Source organism: Maniola jurtina, chromosome 22 (assembly GCF_905333055.1).
Source record: "Maniola jurtina chromosome 22, ilManJurt1.1, whole genome shotgun sequence".
NCBI lineage: Eukaryota > Metazoa > Arthropoda > Insecta > Lepidoptera > Nymphalidae > Maniola > Maniola jurtina.
The window spans coordinates 6,873,829-6,891,726 of record NC_060050.1 but is presented as its reverse complement, the minus strand read 5'-3'; the positions used below and the strand labels follow the sequence as shown (position 1 = coordinate 6,891,726).

Sequence of the window (17,898 nt, the reverse complement as noted above, 5' to 3'; positions counted from 1 at the left end):
AAATCACTTGAAAATACCCAATAAATTCTTCGGTAGCTTCAAAGTTCAAAGAATCATATAAAATATCACTTTTTATTCTTTGACATTCTTCATTCTACTCCAGAGCCGAAGCAGTAAGAATTTTTATCCAAGTGAAAATTTAATCTCGACCGCATTCCAACGGAAGAAAGGAAATACGTGAAAGTGTTATTTATTTTGGCCCCTATTCGTTTGACTTGACTTTGCAATAGAAATAAAACTTATTACAACAATTCTTTGAACTTTTTTTATAGGCAATTTAGCCGTTTAGCCAGTAAACTTTACTTTTTTTTTGAACTGCGCTAGCTTTTAACTCGCTTAGCATGATCACTTGTTTTTTAGGGTCCCCTAACATAAACTCCTAGGGTTCTTTAGTAAATTTATTTTTTCATATCACAGTTGGAGCATTACGTCTAGTCTTGTGCTACTTTCAAAGCAGATTTTCACACTGCCCTACTCTCAGACAGAACCACCATAACTAGACGCAAGTGGTAGTTTTTAACCGACTTTATTCGAGAATTTTCTGTGGGCCCACTTTGTAGCCTAGTATAAACTAATTGCCATACTTGTTGTCAGTATAATATAGGCTGAATGACGTCACAAAAAACAGTTATTGCTGACGTTGCCTCCCGTAATTCATAAGCTGAAAAAGAAATTAAAAAACATAAATTTTCTCGCAATATTATGCTCCTTTTTTACCATTCAATCCCGCTCCATATTAAATTTTGCAAAATTCTGCCTTTGAAATTCTAAATGAACCTAAGGCCCGCAAAAACGCGAGCGAAGTGAAAAGAAATGTAGGTATTAAGTCGACATTTTTAAAAGAGGTTTTAACATGCTCGCAGCAATTAGGGCAACTGCTTGTATAACATTTAAGTTTTTGATATGTATAGCAGCTGGGTACACTGGACGATCCATTTCAGATCGGCGAGTCGCGATGCACGATCCAGTAACGTGGAGCATGAAACGTGGATCGTATTCCTCCAATCCATTTTTAAGGAAAATTACGATTATGTCGCACTGATTCACCACAATCCTCAGCGAATCAGATAGATAGATAGATAGAAATCTTTATTGCACACAAACATGAAATAACCAACACAAAACAAAGAAACTAAAAACTAAAAACAATTGTATGCAAAAGTGGCCTTATTGCTCAGAGCAATCTCCGCCAGGCAACCTTTGGTGAAAGGAGAAACTAGGTGAATCAGTCGTGCCAAGGAGCATACGCTCCTACACGTGCGCGTGGATCGCGAGCGCGCGTCTTTGGATCGCGACCCTGTCGGCCGCGACAATCGGTGCCCGGTGGATCATCCAGTATAGACCTAGCTATTTTTGATACAATTGATCATGATGATGATGATGAATGAAATCCGTCTCCATTATCGGTTCAGTGATTGAGTCGTAGACAGTTAGTTCATTTTTATTATAACTTTATGTGTGCTCTACAATCAACACTGAAGGATATTAAGTATACATACATATACACATTATACCTATAACATGTTCTACCTTCCAATCATGTACCTACCTAACGACTGCCTTTCATTAACATCGGACGATATTTTTTCAGTCGACATTTTTTATTTGCACAACTCGTTCTCGATGAATATGCGTCGAGTGCTTTTTACATTCGATTTTATTTCCAATTTATTTATTTTTCTGCTCATACAAACATACAATAGCTCTATATATCTCTATGTTGAAGCTACCTGACGAATACAGTTGCAGGTTTTAATAGTTTAGCAATTTTGTTTTCATTGAATAAACATTCACTATTTTCTAAACATTGTTGTATATTTGAAATGCTAAAATGCAACAATTGAAATCTAAAATCAGCAGGCCAAGTACAACAAATGCGACACAGTTTTATTTTTCTCGTGGTTTTTAAGAGCTGCGGGAAAGGTTTGTAGCACTGATTGTGCTTTGGTTGATGATGTACCATAGCGATATTAACATTTCACAAAAAACATGCTTAGCCTGTCACAGACCATTCATAGAAAACAAATTGACACTGAAACTGCAGTAATTTCACCCCGTAACTTTAGATTTGAAAGAATATTTAATCTGACAATGTTTTACTTATGTCGGTCAATCCGCACTTGCGGATGCGGCCAGCGTTGCGGACTTCGACCTAAACCCTGAAAATTATACATAACCCTTGACTTATTAATTGTTACATTTATGTAATGGTATTTACCATGAATAAGATAATCAGCTTTCAAAAGAAAGAAATCTAGTAAAAACTAGCGGGATCGGGCAATTAACAGCAACCTTCTTTAACCGCAAACTTATTCATAATTGGATCAAGTAAAAGAATCCTTCACCACAATGATATAAAGCAAAAAGTATTACATCTCACTCGATTAAACTCTCTTTCGTTAAAATAACCTGACTTGTACCAAAAACTCAGTTTTAACAATTCACTGGAAAATAAATTGCTTTGAACACTAACTTCACCAGGTCTCACCGGTGCGCTAGTATTTGAAAAATAAAATAAGATTTCTTTGGTCCAAAGAAAACATTGAATTATTCATACGCTCAGATATCCCCCAGAAAGCTGTTAACCGCAGAAGCAATTTAAAAAACAAACGTTAAATGTTAAAATAGTTTCGAAAATAAATTCGTAGAGGTCAGTTACAGAACTGACGAAAAATAATGATCCTTTTTACAAGCCTGCAAAAAAAAGGAGTGCAATGTCTTCAGGGTATATTCGTATGTGAGTTTCTTAGTTCAAGCATAACTTCTAAATGACTGAACAGATTGCATGTAAGGGATCATTAGAATTTTGTCATCTCGAGTGACACTGACTATAATTTTTTTGAAAAAATTCAATATGGCAGAGCAGTCAAGTTTTTTTCAATTTTTTTAAATTACTTATTACTTGATTTTCAATTTTATCTTAAGCCACTTAAAATCTTTCCTGAATGCCTGAATTTTTTTTTGTTCCGGAAAGACGTTTCAAAGACTGAACTATCTTGTAGAACTTTAGCAATTAGCTGAGCTTGACATTCTTGAGTCGATGGACAAAAGTGCTAGCAAAATTACTCTGGAAAAATCTTTACCTAATAAAAATACCGACCTTAATCGAATTTTATTGTAATAAAGCTGTTCCACATGAAAACAGACACATGCTTGTTACAAAAATTTGCTGCGCTTGATAAAATTCCTGTATATTATAACTCTCTTCTCTCTTCTCTTCTTCGTCATGTCACTCTTGGCAGAGCGGTGGCGGCCATCACGAAGCAACGTCTTTGAGGGCAGATGTTATACGCCTCACGAGCATTCGCCACTTCTCCCTGCTGGCTGACAGCCTGGTACACTCGTGCAAGGGATCCCCCACAGCAGACTTAATTTAGGCGGTCCATCGCATGGGTGACCTTCCTCGTCCTCTGGTGCCCTCCACCTTGCACGACAAGACGCTCAATGGAGTTACTCTCACGCCGTTATTCTCTCTATTATTCGTTATTGTCTCTAACAAGCTCTTATAAAATGGAGATTGAAGATTGGTCATTTCACTTTGAGTTTATGTAGACCATTGATGTCGGAGAAACGTGTACCTACATACATGTTTGGAGGTGCGCTCTTCAAAAAGACCTATATCCAGCAGTTGAATATGCTGGCTGATGGATGCAATTGAATTATTATACTTAGGACTCCAATATGATCGGACCTGATAGCAAGTAGCGATTCAGTTTTAGATAGAAGCGGCTTGGAAGAACGATAGAAGGGGTCGGTATAGTTTTTTATAGGGCTAAACAAAATCAAATGGTGCTCGGTGCGTCACTCTGGCGTATATATTGAAAGAAAATCTCTAGCACAAATAAAATTGAGACGATATCAATATCACCCTTGTGGCTGCTAGAGGGTGGATGTTATTTGATTGCGAGGCTAAATTTTTTTGGCAAATTCATTTTTTTTTTCATGTTGTATGATTTGAAGTCGCTTGCCTACTCAAGCTAGGCAATACATAATCTAAAACCTATACCTATAGATAGATAGATAGAAACTCTTTATTGCACACAAAAACACATATAAGGATAACAACACAGTAAGAAGAAAACAGAAAAAAACAATTGTGTGCAAAGGCGGCCTTATTGCTTGGAGCAATCTCTACCAGGCAACCTTTGCTGAAAGGAGAAGTTCTAGGAAGGAGGTTGGATAGTACCAAGTCGCAAGGATTTTTTTACAAAGATTTATATATATACTGATAAACATAAAAAAGTAATTATATATATATAATATATAAATATATATGTATATGCTATATATGACAATATAGTTACTTGCATATAATATAAAAGGGATACATATAATATAAAAAATAATAATATAATAAATAAAAACAATATTTAAACTATTATGGCATAGATAAGTAGAATTCTTTCAAACGATTTTTAAAAATGGGCAGGGATTTCGAACTTCGAATATTCTTGGGGAGGTCATTCCACAGTTGTACTGCATGTACCGTAAAGGACCTCCCGTAGAATTTTGTGTAATTTCTTGGGGTTTGGAGCTTGTTATCCGAGCAAGAGCGCAACTTCATGTGGCGATCAGCAGCACCGAGGAAAGTGAAGCGATCTTTAAGGTAGGGAGGAGTGTGAGGCTCATAGAGAATAGAAAAGAGTAGAATGAGGACGTGGAAATTTCGTCGCCGTCTAATTGGCAACCACTTGAGACGAGAACGGTATTCGCTGACATGGTCAAATTTTCTCAAGCCAAAGACAAATCGAATGCAAAGATTTTGCAACCGTTCCAGCTTGTTTAGTAACTCCTCGTTCAAATCCGTATAGCTGCTATCGGCATAATCAAGAATGGGTAAGAGCAGAGATTCAGCCAAGGATATTTTTGTTTTGATTGGGAGGAGATTCTTCCATCTTTTAAGGGAGCCGACAGCAGCGAAAAGGCGTCTGCTTACATAATTGATATGCGGAATCCAGGAGAATGACGAGTCAATAAACAAGCCGAGATTCTTGACAGTATGACTGAAAGGCAATGTCGAGTTATTCAGCACAATCGAACCTACAGAATTGGGATCGATTTTACAGGTTAGCTTAGGGTTACCGATGATAGCAGCCTGTGACTTACTAGCGTTTATAGTTAGCCCGTGCGACTCACTCCAAGTACTAATTTTACATAAGTCTGAATTAATTTTACAAATACCCATCATCACTTCATCCGCAGGTACGGATAAGTAAATTTGTAGGTCATCGGCGTAAAGATGGTAAGACGAGGAGAGGGAATGGGAGATAGAATTAATAAACATAGCAAAAAGAAGTGGCGAAAGGACACCTCCTTGAGGCACACCAGCACGGAGACAGGAGACGGAGGAAAACTTATTATCAATACGGATACGTTGCTGACGATGCCATAAATAAGAGTGAAACCAGTTCACAACGTCTTGTGATATATTAATAGACTTAAGCGTGGCTAGCATTATATCAAAATCAACCGTGTTAAAGGCATTACTAAAATCAAGAAGAACAATAATTGTCACAAGTTTGTTGTCAAGACCGTAACGAATGTCGTCACAGATCTTAGTGAGCGCAGTGACAGTGCTGTGTCCTGGCCGAAAACCTGACTGGTGAGGATTAAGTAGGTTATTATAGGATAGGTAAAGGCGAAGTTGAGAGGAAACTATACGTTCAGCTACTTTAGAAAGGAACGGAAGAATAGAAATTGGTCGATAGTGAGAGAAAGATGAGGGATTAGTTGTTTTGGGAACAGGAATAACATACGCTGCACGCCACGCGCTGGGAAAAGTACTGGTCGATAACGAGTAATTAAGAATATGACAAAGAATTGGGGTCACTTTTTCCAGCACAAGCATTATCATTTTCCGGCTTATACCATCACTGCCAACAGCATCAGATTTGATTGCCAAGATGTGTTTTTTGACGTCATCAGGAGTAATTGAGTTAAATATAAATGGGGGAGAGTCAGGAGTAGGTGATGCAGTAATACGGTTTAAAGTATCATTTTTTATATGGCTATCCATTGGCGTAATTGCGGTAAAATGTCTATTCAAGTCATCCAAGTTTACATTCTTTACGGTCTGACAATGTTGCTTGCCAATCCCAAGTGAATTTAGGAATTTCCAGGTTTTAAAAGGGTTACTGTTATCAATAGACTTATGAATATAGTCACGTTGAGCATCTCGGCAAAGTTTACTGCATCGGTTCCGTAGTTTTTTGTATTTATCGAGATGCTCTTCAGTTGGTTGTAGTTTATATTTAGCTTTTGCTTTGTTACGTTTAGACATAATAATTTTTATTTCTTTAGTTAGCCACGGAGCCGGTAAATGTTTCAACTTGATTGGGCGCAGTGGTGCATGCACATCAAAGATTTCAATTAACAAAGAATTAAATAAATTAAGAAGTCACGCGATGAGGATGATGATGATGATGATACCCATTCCAGAACATGGCCCCATCGGCCATTGGTTCTACGACAGACATGACCTGCTCACTGCCGCTTCAGCTTGCTAATCCTTTGAGCTACAATAGTTTGCTTTTGTTCTTCCGCTTTCCTCGTCCCGTATTTTCTCTCTGAAAGAGAAACCCATCATAGCTCGCGGCATAGCACGCTGAGCGACTTTTAAATTGTGGATGAAGCCAACTATCTGTGTTCACATTATCCACATTATCACATGACTGCATTGCAATCGCTGTGGTTGGCTGAATTCATGGTACTTTGTTGAAACTATGCATTTTAGACAAAAGTGAGAGAGTGTCAGCCAATCAGAGGTCATTGGTGAGCATCCTACTCTGCCTGTCAAACCACGAAGACTTAGTCCGAGTGGATTTAGATTTTTAAAAACCCATGAGGACTCTTCGATTTTCCGGGGTATAAAGTAGCCTATGTTCGTCTCCGGGATACAAGCTACCTCTGCACCTTCCTTCAAAATCCTACGGGAACTCTTTCATTGGGGTAAAAAGTTGTCTATATCCGTCCTTGAGATACAAACGGATGGGCCGTGAAAGGCTAGCAGACAGAAGACACTTTCGCATTTATAAAATTAGTATGAATTATTTTATATCCGTCAAGACGTTAAGTTCTATGATAAATTCTTACAGGATCAGGACAATCCGTGAGTGTTATTTGTTCAAGTCCGTATCCGTTTGAACAGTAAAACAAAAGGGGTAAAAACGTGTTCTTGTCGTTATTCCGATGCTTATTTCCCTGTTACCGGAACAAATAGCACTTTAAAAGGGAAAGTAAGACGTAGAGGGGATTTTTTTATTCTTGAATGTTTTCTCGAGGCCGGGCGTCAGTCGGCTTGTGCAAAGAGAGAATCAAATCAAAGGCGAAGCTACTTTGATTGCTAATCTAGTTCTAGTCTAAGTTAACTGCGTAGTTGCTTGATTTTTCTGTTTAAAAGTAAAGTAAAAGTAAAATATTCTTTATTGTACACCAACAATAATATATAAATAACATTACAGATTTATGTACAAAAGGCGGCCTTATCGCTAAAATAGCGATCTCTTCCAGGCAACCTTAGCGTGAGGAGATAATAAAAATTAAAGAAAGTGGAAGGGGTGTACTAATAAAATAAAGCAAATAAACATAATGTATATATATATAAAATTTAAAATAAATAATTAAGAAAATAATAATAATTAATAATAATAATGTTTATTGACTTATTTACGGTTATATTCTGGTTTTTAAGAAGGGTTTTCAGGCGGCCGTGATCAGGTAGTAGGTATACTTATATACATAGTGCTCGAAATAATATGTTTAGCTTCCTAAATAATTCGATCCTATTCTATTGCGAGTATTTCGTACGCAAAAGTATATGAAGTAGATATTATGCCAGGGTTGTGCAAAGTTTCAGCATTGTGTCCTGGATAAACGAGGTACACTTGTTGATTTTGGATGAAGTAAACAATGAACAACTTTCTACGAGTAATTTCTGGTGAACAGATAAACGAGCATGTTCTGCTTGTTTAAGTATAGGTATGTTTAAGGTTGCTTGGTAGAGATTGCTCTAAGCAATAAGGTCGCCTTTGCACACAATTGTTGTTTCTGTTTTCTTCCTTTTGTGTTGTTGTTCCTTTTTATGTTATTGTGTGCAATAAAGATTTTATCTATCTATCTATAGTTAGTAAAGTACACTAACATCACCATTGTCAAGTGAAAACTCCTTTATTTTCTTTGAGACTGTGACGACGGGCGTCTCATTAGAGACGTTATAAAAGATATGTATTCTTTGGTTGGCACCTACTCGTACTTACAATATATTGTGCACAGCCGTCTTTAGTGTAGTTTTGAAAAGTTTTACACATCAATTTAGTAGATTATATTTAGACACACTATAATAATAATGGTTGGTATAAAAACATGTAATTTTTTTAATAAGTAATTCATAAAATAATAAAATATCAAGCTTAGCAAAAAATAAAATAAAAATGACAAAATAACAATTAAATGTGTAAAAAATATCATTTTGCCCAATTAAAGGCCGATTCACACCAATTGCGTACACGTGACACGTGCGTAGTGACGTGCGTAAACCCCTAACACACCGGGTTACGCATACGTGTAGGCTTTACACAAGCGGTGGCCATGTCTCATACAGTTCCATGCATTATAACGCAATGGTACGCGCTACGTCTACGCTAACGCAACGCTTACGCAGCCTGTGTTAAAAATATTCTCAAAATATGTCACATATTTAGTAGGTACATCCCTATGCTTTGTTAAAAATGTACGAGTACAATAATTAATATGCATAGCGTTCGTGCGCACACTGCTCTACACGACCACACGAAGCCTTCATAGCCAATTGAAATGAATGGCGGATTTGAAATTCAACATTTAAATACTAAGGTACGACGCATACCGTCAGAACCGAGGCGCAGCGTCTACTCTTTCTTGAAAACAACTCGAACCAAGCTTTATTTACTTTGGCATAAAGGTGACGGCGCGCATCCCAGCGTTTTCAGTAGGTATACCAATTTCAAAGTATGCCAACGTTCATAAAGCTGAGATTACGGAGTTATAAAAAAGAATCGACTCCACTCCCTTTACATTACGATAGTGTAGATAAAATTAAAGACACATATTATACTATTTTATACGTTGTGACCTAAACTTGCAATTATCTGTGACTTAAGTAGTAAATTTTTACACTTTCTTAACTCACGTAGATATCATATTTTACTAGATGATGCCCGAGACTTTGTTCACGTGGAGTTAAGTTTTTCGAAATCCCGTGGGAACTATTTGATTTTCCGAGATAAAAAGTAGCTTATGTGTTAATCCATGGTATAACCTATCTCAATTCCAAATTTCAGCCAAATCCATACACTAGTTTTTGCGTGAAAGAGTAACAAACATTCACACATACGCACATACACCATACATACACACAAACTTTCGCCTTTATAATATTAGTGTGATATCTTGTATTTCCTTATTTTATTTTACCTTCGTACTTTCATCCTTTAACACGTGTCATTTTTTTTTTATAAAAAGAGCATTTTGCTTGATAGCTGGATTATTAGGTATAAAAGCTTATTTCTCTGCAATACGGACAAATGTTAAAGGTTTCCATAACGCCTACTTCCACGATGGAATTAGAGCGTGGGAAGTTCTGACGGAGCCGTTGGCAACCACTTCGAATCTGATTATAATAATAATCTGCTTTCAGATGATGATTAATTAATTTTACAATATCAAATGCTCTAAAACTTCTTAAATATTGGACAAACTATAACTAATTATTAAAATTTTCTAATGTGAAATCCATGGCGTATAACTACAAAATCTTATTTCTGCATTCTGAACAGGTGGTACAGTGCCCAGCAGAAAATATTGTACATTAAACTTTAGAAAGAGTTAGCGGTTTCGTAGAGCGTTGTCTCTGTCGTTGAGATCGATGAAATGTCACATAGGTATGAGTGACAGAGACAACGCTCTACGTGTGCGAGATCTCTTTCTATAGTTCTACAAAGATATACAATATTTCCTGCCAGGTACCTACTGTAAGTAGAGTCACAGTCGTAATGTAAGTAGAGTTGTCCTACATACATGAATTAAATTATTTGATTTTATTTCTTAACTAGACGATGTCCGCGACTTGGCGTACGTGGATTTAGCTTTCAAAGATCTCGTGGGAGATCTTTCATTATCCGGGATAAAAAATAGCTTATGTCCGTTTCCGGGATGCAAGCTATCTCTGTAAAAATCAGTCAAAATCAGTTAAGCGGGCTCGATTGAATGATTTTGCTGACAAATATTGCCATAAACATAACATAATAATTGAGTACCTAGGTACTTAGTTGATAGTGTCTCAAGGTTGCAAGCATATATACATTTATTCTCTTGAGATCCAACGGAATACTCCAGACAACCTCGACATATTGTCTCGACGTCATTTATCTCGTCGACAGAGTAACGACAAAATTACAAAGAATAAAAAAGCCAATCACGATTTGCGCTGAACAAATTGTGGGAAGCTCTTAGAAGCCATGCAAAAATCTAATCAAAAGCGACTTGACTATCAAAGGATAAAAGAGTAATAGTTTTACACAATAGAATAAGAATGTTTCCATTTTTCATTGTTCGACTTATATAGGAACTCAATTTATTACTCAGCTAATATACTAAAAGCTATGTTTTGTGCTACGAAAATAGGTTTATTGTACTTAGTTGTGAAGCTTTCGTAGAACGTAGCATGATAAGATGTTGTATAATAATAGATATTGTTACAATCTCGTCAATTGCAGACGTTTAGCAGGTAGATTTCAGGAACAACAGGGCTATTTCAAATGAAGAACATGCAACAACTAAGACTTCAAACTATTAGGTTTATTCCGTTTATCAATCCTAACAAGTGTAAATTAAAAATTTATAACACCCCCGACATGTGAAGGTTACAGTAACTAGAAAAGAGCTGATAACTTTCAAACGGCTGAACCGATTTTCTTGGATTATAGCTAAGAACACTTTCGATCAAGCCACCTTTCAAATAAAAAAAAACTAAATTAAAATCGGTTCATTAGTTTAGGAGCTACGATGCCACAGACAGATACACAGATACACACGTCAAACTTATAACACCCCTCTTTTTGGGTCGGGGGTTAAAAACATATCTACCCGAGTTGTCATCATCATCCACTCGTAGACGTCTACTGCGGGACATACCTAGGTCCGCACCTAGAGCTATTGTGTTAACTACAAACTAAGTAGGTATGCTAACTTTATTAAACACTTTTTTTTTGCAAGATAGACGGCAATCATGCTTTATGAAAAACAATGATGAGGTCTAGCGCGGTGGCAGAATACAAGTGCGAGAATACAGAATACAGAATACAACTGCTCAAGTGCGAGTCAGACTCGCGCACCGAGGGTTCCGTACTACAGTTGTATTTCTTCGATATTTTGTACAATAAATCAAAAATACATTAAATATATAATATAAATGCATAAAATAAATAAATAAAAATCTGTTTTACAATGTGCAGGTATAGCCCTTTCATAAGATAGATACCCCACTTGGTATATTAATCTTAGTTGAAAGTTGAAAATACTAATTATTATTATTTGTTAATGAACACATTTTAATTTTTCGACCGTTTTCGGATTTTTTCCTTTACTTGTGCTATAAGACCTGCCTACCTGCCTTTCATGATTGCCAAAATGCTAAATGTCAACGAGAAAGTATCCTATAGGTGAGACGGACAGACGGACGGACGGACAGACAGACAGACAGACAGATCTGAGGTACGGAAATTTAAAAAGTAGGCAAAAATTATAACCATTTTATATTTCAGTTTCAGCAATACCAGCTGTTACCTACTCACATCGATGTATCATTATAATAGATCCAAGTTGCGTCACGTATTCTGTTAGGTATTCAGGTTATCTATTATTTATAAATGCCAATTTCAAGTAGAGTCAATTGATTTTCTTCGATCGATATTAACGCCATTTACTAGTAAATTAAAGGTTAGCCTTGCTTTGACCTCATAAATATTTTTATATACCTACCTAATATCGTACACATATTCAATACGTATACCTACATGAAAAACAAAATGCTAATCTATCTAAATGTAAATCAAAATTTAAAAAACCTCTGACACAAAAACCTCTATAAGAAAACTAGAAAAGAGCTGATAACTTTCAAATGGCTGAACCAATTTTCTTCGATTATAGCTAAGAACACTCTCGATCAATCCACCTTTTTAAACGAAAAAAACTAAATTAAAATCGGTTCATTCGTTTAAGGGCTACAATGCCACAGACAGATACACAAATACACAGATCGCAGATACACAGATACACACGTCAAACTTATAACACCCATCTTTTTGGGTCGGGGGTTAATAAGTCAAAGTAAATTGGGGAACACTTTTTGATTGTCAATTGTTCAATTTGTAATATACCTACGAGTATAATACGTTTGATACTAACATTTGCTTACGTATGACGTAATAATATAACATTTTTTGTTATAATGAACGTATATAACATTTTTCTTACGTTGATAACTCATAAAAATAGTAAGACTTTACACTGCTAAATATCAATTGCGTACATTACTTAGTACTATTCCAACTTAAATTCTTTACTCGACTTAGCTTTTTTTAATATCAAATCGAAGTTTGTGGAACTCAATGCTTTTGAAATGGTTATATATTAGGTATACAATATGATACAAACAATCTATTTATATCGCATAATACCCAACAATGTTTTCAACAATTCGAATATAATTTTCAATGAAGATATTAATTTCTAAAGAGAGAAATAGTTTTGAATACAAGTATTCAGTTTCAATATCATCTTCAAAGGGAATATCGAATCTTCAACAATTTCAATTCCCCTAAGAATAAATGAGAACGATTGAGTATAAAGGGTAACAACCAAAGTAAAAACCAAGGGTCCTCATTATACCTAGGCTGTTGAATTGTTTTGGAGAGCTAATTAATTATTATTATTATATGAGCTATAGAGTCCGGAGTATATAGTAAGTAAGGTTAACTGTAAATCATTTAGTATGGACCGGAAAAGGTCCATACCACCGGAAAGGGTTTAAACTTTTCCGCCCATTTTCCACCCATACCACCCATACTACTGTGTGCGTAAATCTGTGATGTAGGTATGAATATGTCAAAGTAGGTTATTTTTTGACCTTCTTCCTTTTTCATACTACTTAAATGACAGATTTATATCTTTTTCACAAGAGGGGTCTCTCCGTCACTCGCTCCATACAAACGTAGTTCCAATTTCATTTGAATATTAAGCAACCAAAGTCCATGAAATTTTGCAGACATATTCTAGAAACTAATCTGTGGTTTTCCAGATTTCTGTTAAAATATTCGGTTTCAAAATTACGCGGTCTTAAAAATTCACATACTAATCTTTGAGCTCCTGTAATTTTGAAACAACATATTTTTAGAAGAATCTAAAACACCACAGGCACATACTCGTATATTAATTACTCGTAGTTTCTAGAATATGTCTGCAAAATTTCATGGACTTTGGTTGCTTAATATTCAAATGAAATTGGAACTACGATTGTATGTTAATTGACGGAGAGAGCCCTGTTATTGCAATTTTTTGAATTTGGATTAAAAAAACCGGGCCGAATTGAAAACCACCTCATTTTTGGAAGTTGGTTGAATAAATGCTAAAAGGTAAAGGTGAGGTGAACGTATAGGTAGGTGTTAGGTATGGACGAGCAAACTTTATGATTTCACATAATATCAGCTGTACAACTATAATATATTTTACACAAAAATGGATAAAAATGTATATACGCGACAGGTTGAGATGGGTATGGTATGTGAATGGGTTCCTTGATCTGTGCCCGCACGTCACTCGCAGCGGGTTAGCGTGGGCCGTCTCTGCGGTGTGCGAGGCGTCCCCACTCCGGTTGCCATCTCAACCTGTCGCGCACTATAGTTTCAAAAGGACTCAAAGATTTTTATAAAAAATTCTTGAAATAAGAAATGTATGAGCGTGTCTTACTATGCAACTGTTTTTTTTTTTTCGAAAATCTGAACAGACAGACACACATTAATTCTATTAACTTTAATTGGCTAATATCATGCAAATATTCAGTCTGGAATCCAACTTTGCTTGCATGGAGAGCGCTCCAAATACACAACTTGAGTGTCACATATACTTTTATTATGAAAACTCAACCTCAGGGCACAGTCCCAAGTCCAAATATTTTAATGTAAAACCGCTGAATGCATTTCACCTGTCAAGGGCGGGACGCTCGCTGTAACAGGCCATTGTTTCCTGGAAATTCAGAACAATTTGTGTTGTCTACAACAGCCTTAACAGCTATAACTATTATCGAATGGGTATCGTACCTCAAAAAAACCCTGTTGTGCAAATCTGATACAATAATTATTTAGCGATACATTATTGACAAAAGTTAGTATATCTATTATAATTAAATAACTATAATTCTGTTAGTAGAAATAATTGCTAAGTAACTATCCGCATTTGTCTGTAGATTTCAATGTCATTTTTTAACCCCCGAACCAAAAAGAGGGGTGTTATAAGTTTGACGTGTGTATCTGTGTATCTGTGTGTCTGTGTATCAGTCTGTGGCATCGTAGCTCCTAAACTAATGAACCGATTTTAATTTAGTTTTTTTCGTTTGAAAGGTGGCTTGATCGAGAGTGTTCTTAACTATAATCCAAGAAAATCGGCTCAGACGTTTGAAAGTTATCAGCTCTTTTCTAGTTACTGTAACCTTCAGTTGTCAGAGGTGTTATTAATTTTTAATTTACACTTGTTAGTACGTATTCAAAATACCTATATGTTTACAAGGTAGGTAGGTATATAGAGTAGGTAATCCCATCCGAGCAAAACCTGGACAAGTCAGCTAGTAGTCTATCTATTACCTATAATAAGTTATTTGACAGCAACATTATGACTAAAATAGCTATGAAATAGCCCTTACGAAAATACGTAAGAATAGGGTGTGATGCAGCATAATATGATTTTAGTAAGGATTTATGCAATGCCACGTCATACTCGTACGTGATATTTTACTGCAGAGGACATGCGTACCGAATTGTGGTGTTGTGCAATGCCGTAAGGCCTCATTCGTACGAGATCTTTTTAACGTCCGTTAAAAAGCGTTCAAATGGAACAAATGCATTCCCAAGTAGGTATTTGTTCACAAGTCAACGCTTTTCTATCGTGTACTGTTGTATTTCCAGCGCAACTCCGGGTTTTAACGCAACGCTTTTTTAACGCTCGTGTGTATAAGGCCTAATTTATACATCATGACAATCTGCATTGCTGCTATAGAAATCAGAACAGGTACAGAAATGGTAAGGAAGCGTTATGTGGTCTCCATGCAGATGACTAGTGGAACATCAGTCCGAGTTATGGAAACACCTACCTACACTGAAACTTGCGTACTTTGGATGCTCGGCAGACTATTATGTTCTTTGGAATAGAGTTGCTAACAATCGTCGATTTATTGTCCTGGTAATCAAGACAAAAGATACAATTTCTATTACCTACCTAACTTACCTTTATCAGTTTATCAGATTCCTCAAATCACCAAATTCCCAACCCACCAGATTCGCAACTATAGCCTAATCGCAACATCCTACTATTTGTAGATCGCCACTGAATCATTTTTGTCGATTGATAAATTAGTGATGTCTAGGTACCAAAACTCAATTTTAACTTTGATAAATTTTATCGATCATTAGCGTGGGACAGTCGATCGATAAAATCGAGCAAATCTACAGATTTGCTCGATTTTATCGATAGTGTACTACAGTACACTTTCAGAAACACTCACTCAAGGGAAACAATCCTTCTGTGCGGACCAAGTCGCGATCAAGTAGGTACTCTACTAGTATAAAATTTATCCTAATATAATATGGCCTATTCGAACATATTCCTTTGTTCCTCTGACAATTGGATTTAGAAAAGTCTTCCGCTCGCAAATTCGTTTTATGTATTCAGACATTGTAGTGCTAGTAGTTGACGGTATAAAGATAAAAGGCTTTGTAGGACGCAGTAAAACGTTAGATTCTATCAAGAGAAATACGATTGCGTCGCAGACAAAGAACCACTTTTCATAATACAGAGTCAGAGTGTACTAAGAACGCAAGCGAAAACGAAGTCAGGTGATAGTACTGATGATTACTGATAAGACATCACAACGAAACGTGAAAAAAAATACCCCTCAAAAAAATTGTTCGCAATGTACAAATAAAATATATGACTGACGCCAGTGATTAGATAAGAAGTAGGTACTTTGATTCTTTTATCTTTAAAACCTAAATCTTGCTGAATGATCGTAATGTTATCTTACTCGAACGCTATTTCCTAAATAAAGCTCAACTCATTTCAAACCTTTCAACCCTAGATTTAATTCCTGATAGGCCACTCAGAGTCTTTCCGTATTAAATCATCACAAAACGATGTTTTACGGACTGAAACCTTCTGAAATAAACTGGACGCTCTGAAGTTATGGCTCTAAACGATTATGAATAGGAATTTTGCGTAATATGAAGTTATAGCGTACGTTAGCTACGTACGTAGCGTACCGTTTAGGTACCTATACATGGTTTTGTTGGATTGGTATTTGGTACCAGTTTCTTATGCATTATATTATGTAGACCTTCGAATTATTATCAAATTTTTGTATATTTTGTATAATGTCACTTTATCCCTTTGTCAATTTATGTATAAGTTATTTTTTGTTTGCTAACAGAATGTCACTAGTACCACCAGGTGGTGGAGACTCGCCCAGTCCACGCCGCGCCGTCAGTCCCCTGCTCGAGTCCCGCAGGCCTTTCTGCACTTTAGCATGTGACTACTGTGCCGCCATCTTGGAAGACAAGTTTAGACGTATGTATCATTAATTATAATTATTATGTAACTATATTATTATTGTTACCCCGTACTGTCCCAATGCGCCCAGCATTGGGACAAGGCCTCCCTTTCTTCCTTCCACCTGTCTCTGTCTAGGGATATTTGGGGCCAGGCCGGCATAATAGGCATCGAGTATGTAAAAATAGTATCGAGTATGTCAATAATATGTAAAAAAATTAAGGGTATGAAGTACTCTGCTCGAGTAGGTACCATAGGCCAAGTTTGACACGACAAGTACGAGATCGACGAACTTAAAACTCTACTTTATGCTACAAAAAGATTTATATGTCCTAAGAAGTAAAAAAGTATCGAGGTCTGACATTCTTTTTTTTTTTTGATGTTTGGTAGGTAACTCATAGTTGGCATCATCAATACCACGTAAATTAACAATAAGTATGTTCCAACAAAAAATATAAATATTTTCCGATCGCCCCATTTCATAAAGAAGGTCCAAGAAAACACTTAACAGTGTTTTTTATTTACTCAGTATCTTTCTTTGTAAGTTTTCTCAATCGGGGAATGTCGTATGTAGCGAGAAATATACCTACTTATAAAACTTTTTGATTTATTTTTCAGCGAGTGTTAAGAGAAAATAGGAAAGTTTATGATACCTGCCTTTTTAGAAACGCCTTCTTAAAAACTTCATAAATTTTACTTATTTCTATGGTTTTCCATCAATTATATATACTACATCAATCATATTATTTTCACTGTTTAAAATGTTAAGTATGTTTTGATGTAATACTTATTGGTTTTGGGATGTCTTTAGGAAATTTTAGGTACTACAATTATATGAATTCGGTTGCGATGGCTATCATACAAGAGCTTAACGTTTATCGTAACCTTACTTTATATTTTATAATCTAATAGGTAAGCAAACTGGACTTTACTGAATAAAGTTAGACTGTGTCGCTGGTTACAATACGCCGTCGTCGGCACGGTCTAGCACGAATGATTTCATAAAATATATATCAAACTAAAATTCTTTGACCACCGGTATGGCACGTA

At 36.0% G+C, this 17,898-nt stretch overlaps 1 protein-coding gene across 1 annotated transcript in view; it reads left to right on the top strand.

Moving 5' to 3' along the window:
* Positions 1-17,898, top strand: part of LOC123876732 (atrial natriuretic peptide receptor 2-like) — a 47,153-nt gene that overhangs the window by 16,093 nt on the left and 13,162 nt on the right. Inside the window, exon 2 of the mRNA XM_045923063.1 lies at positions 16,730-16,866. Coding sequence (XP_045779019.1) covers positions 16,731-16,866 — 136 coding nt within the window. The 5' untranslated portion in view covers position 16,730. The remainder of the gene's footprint in view (positions 1-16,729; positions 16,867-17,898) is intronic.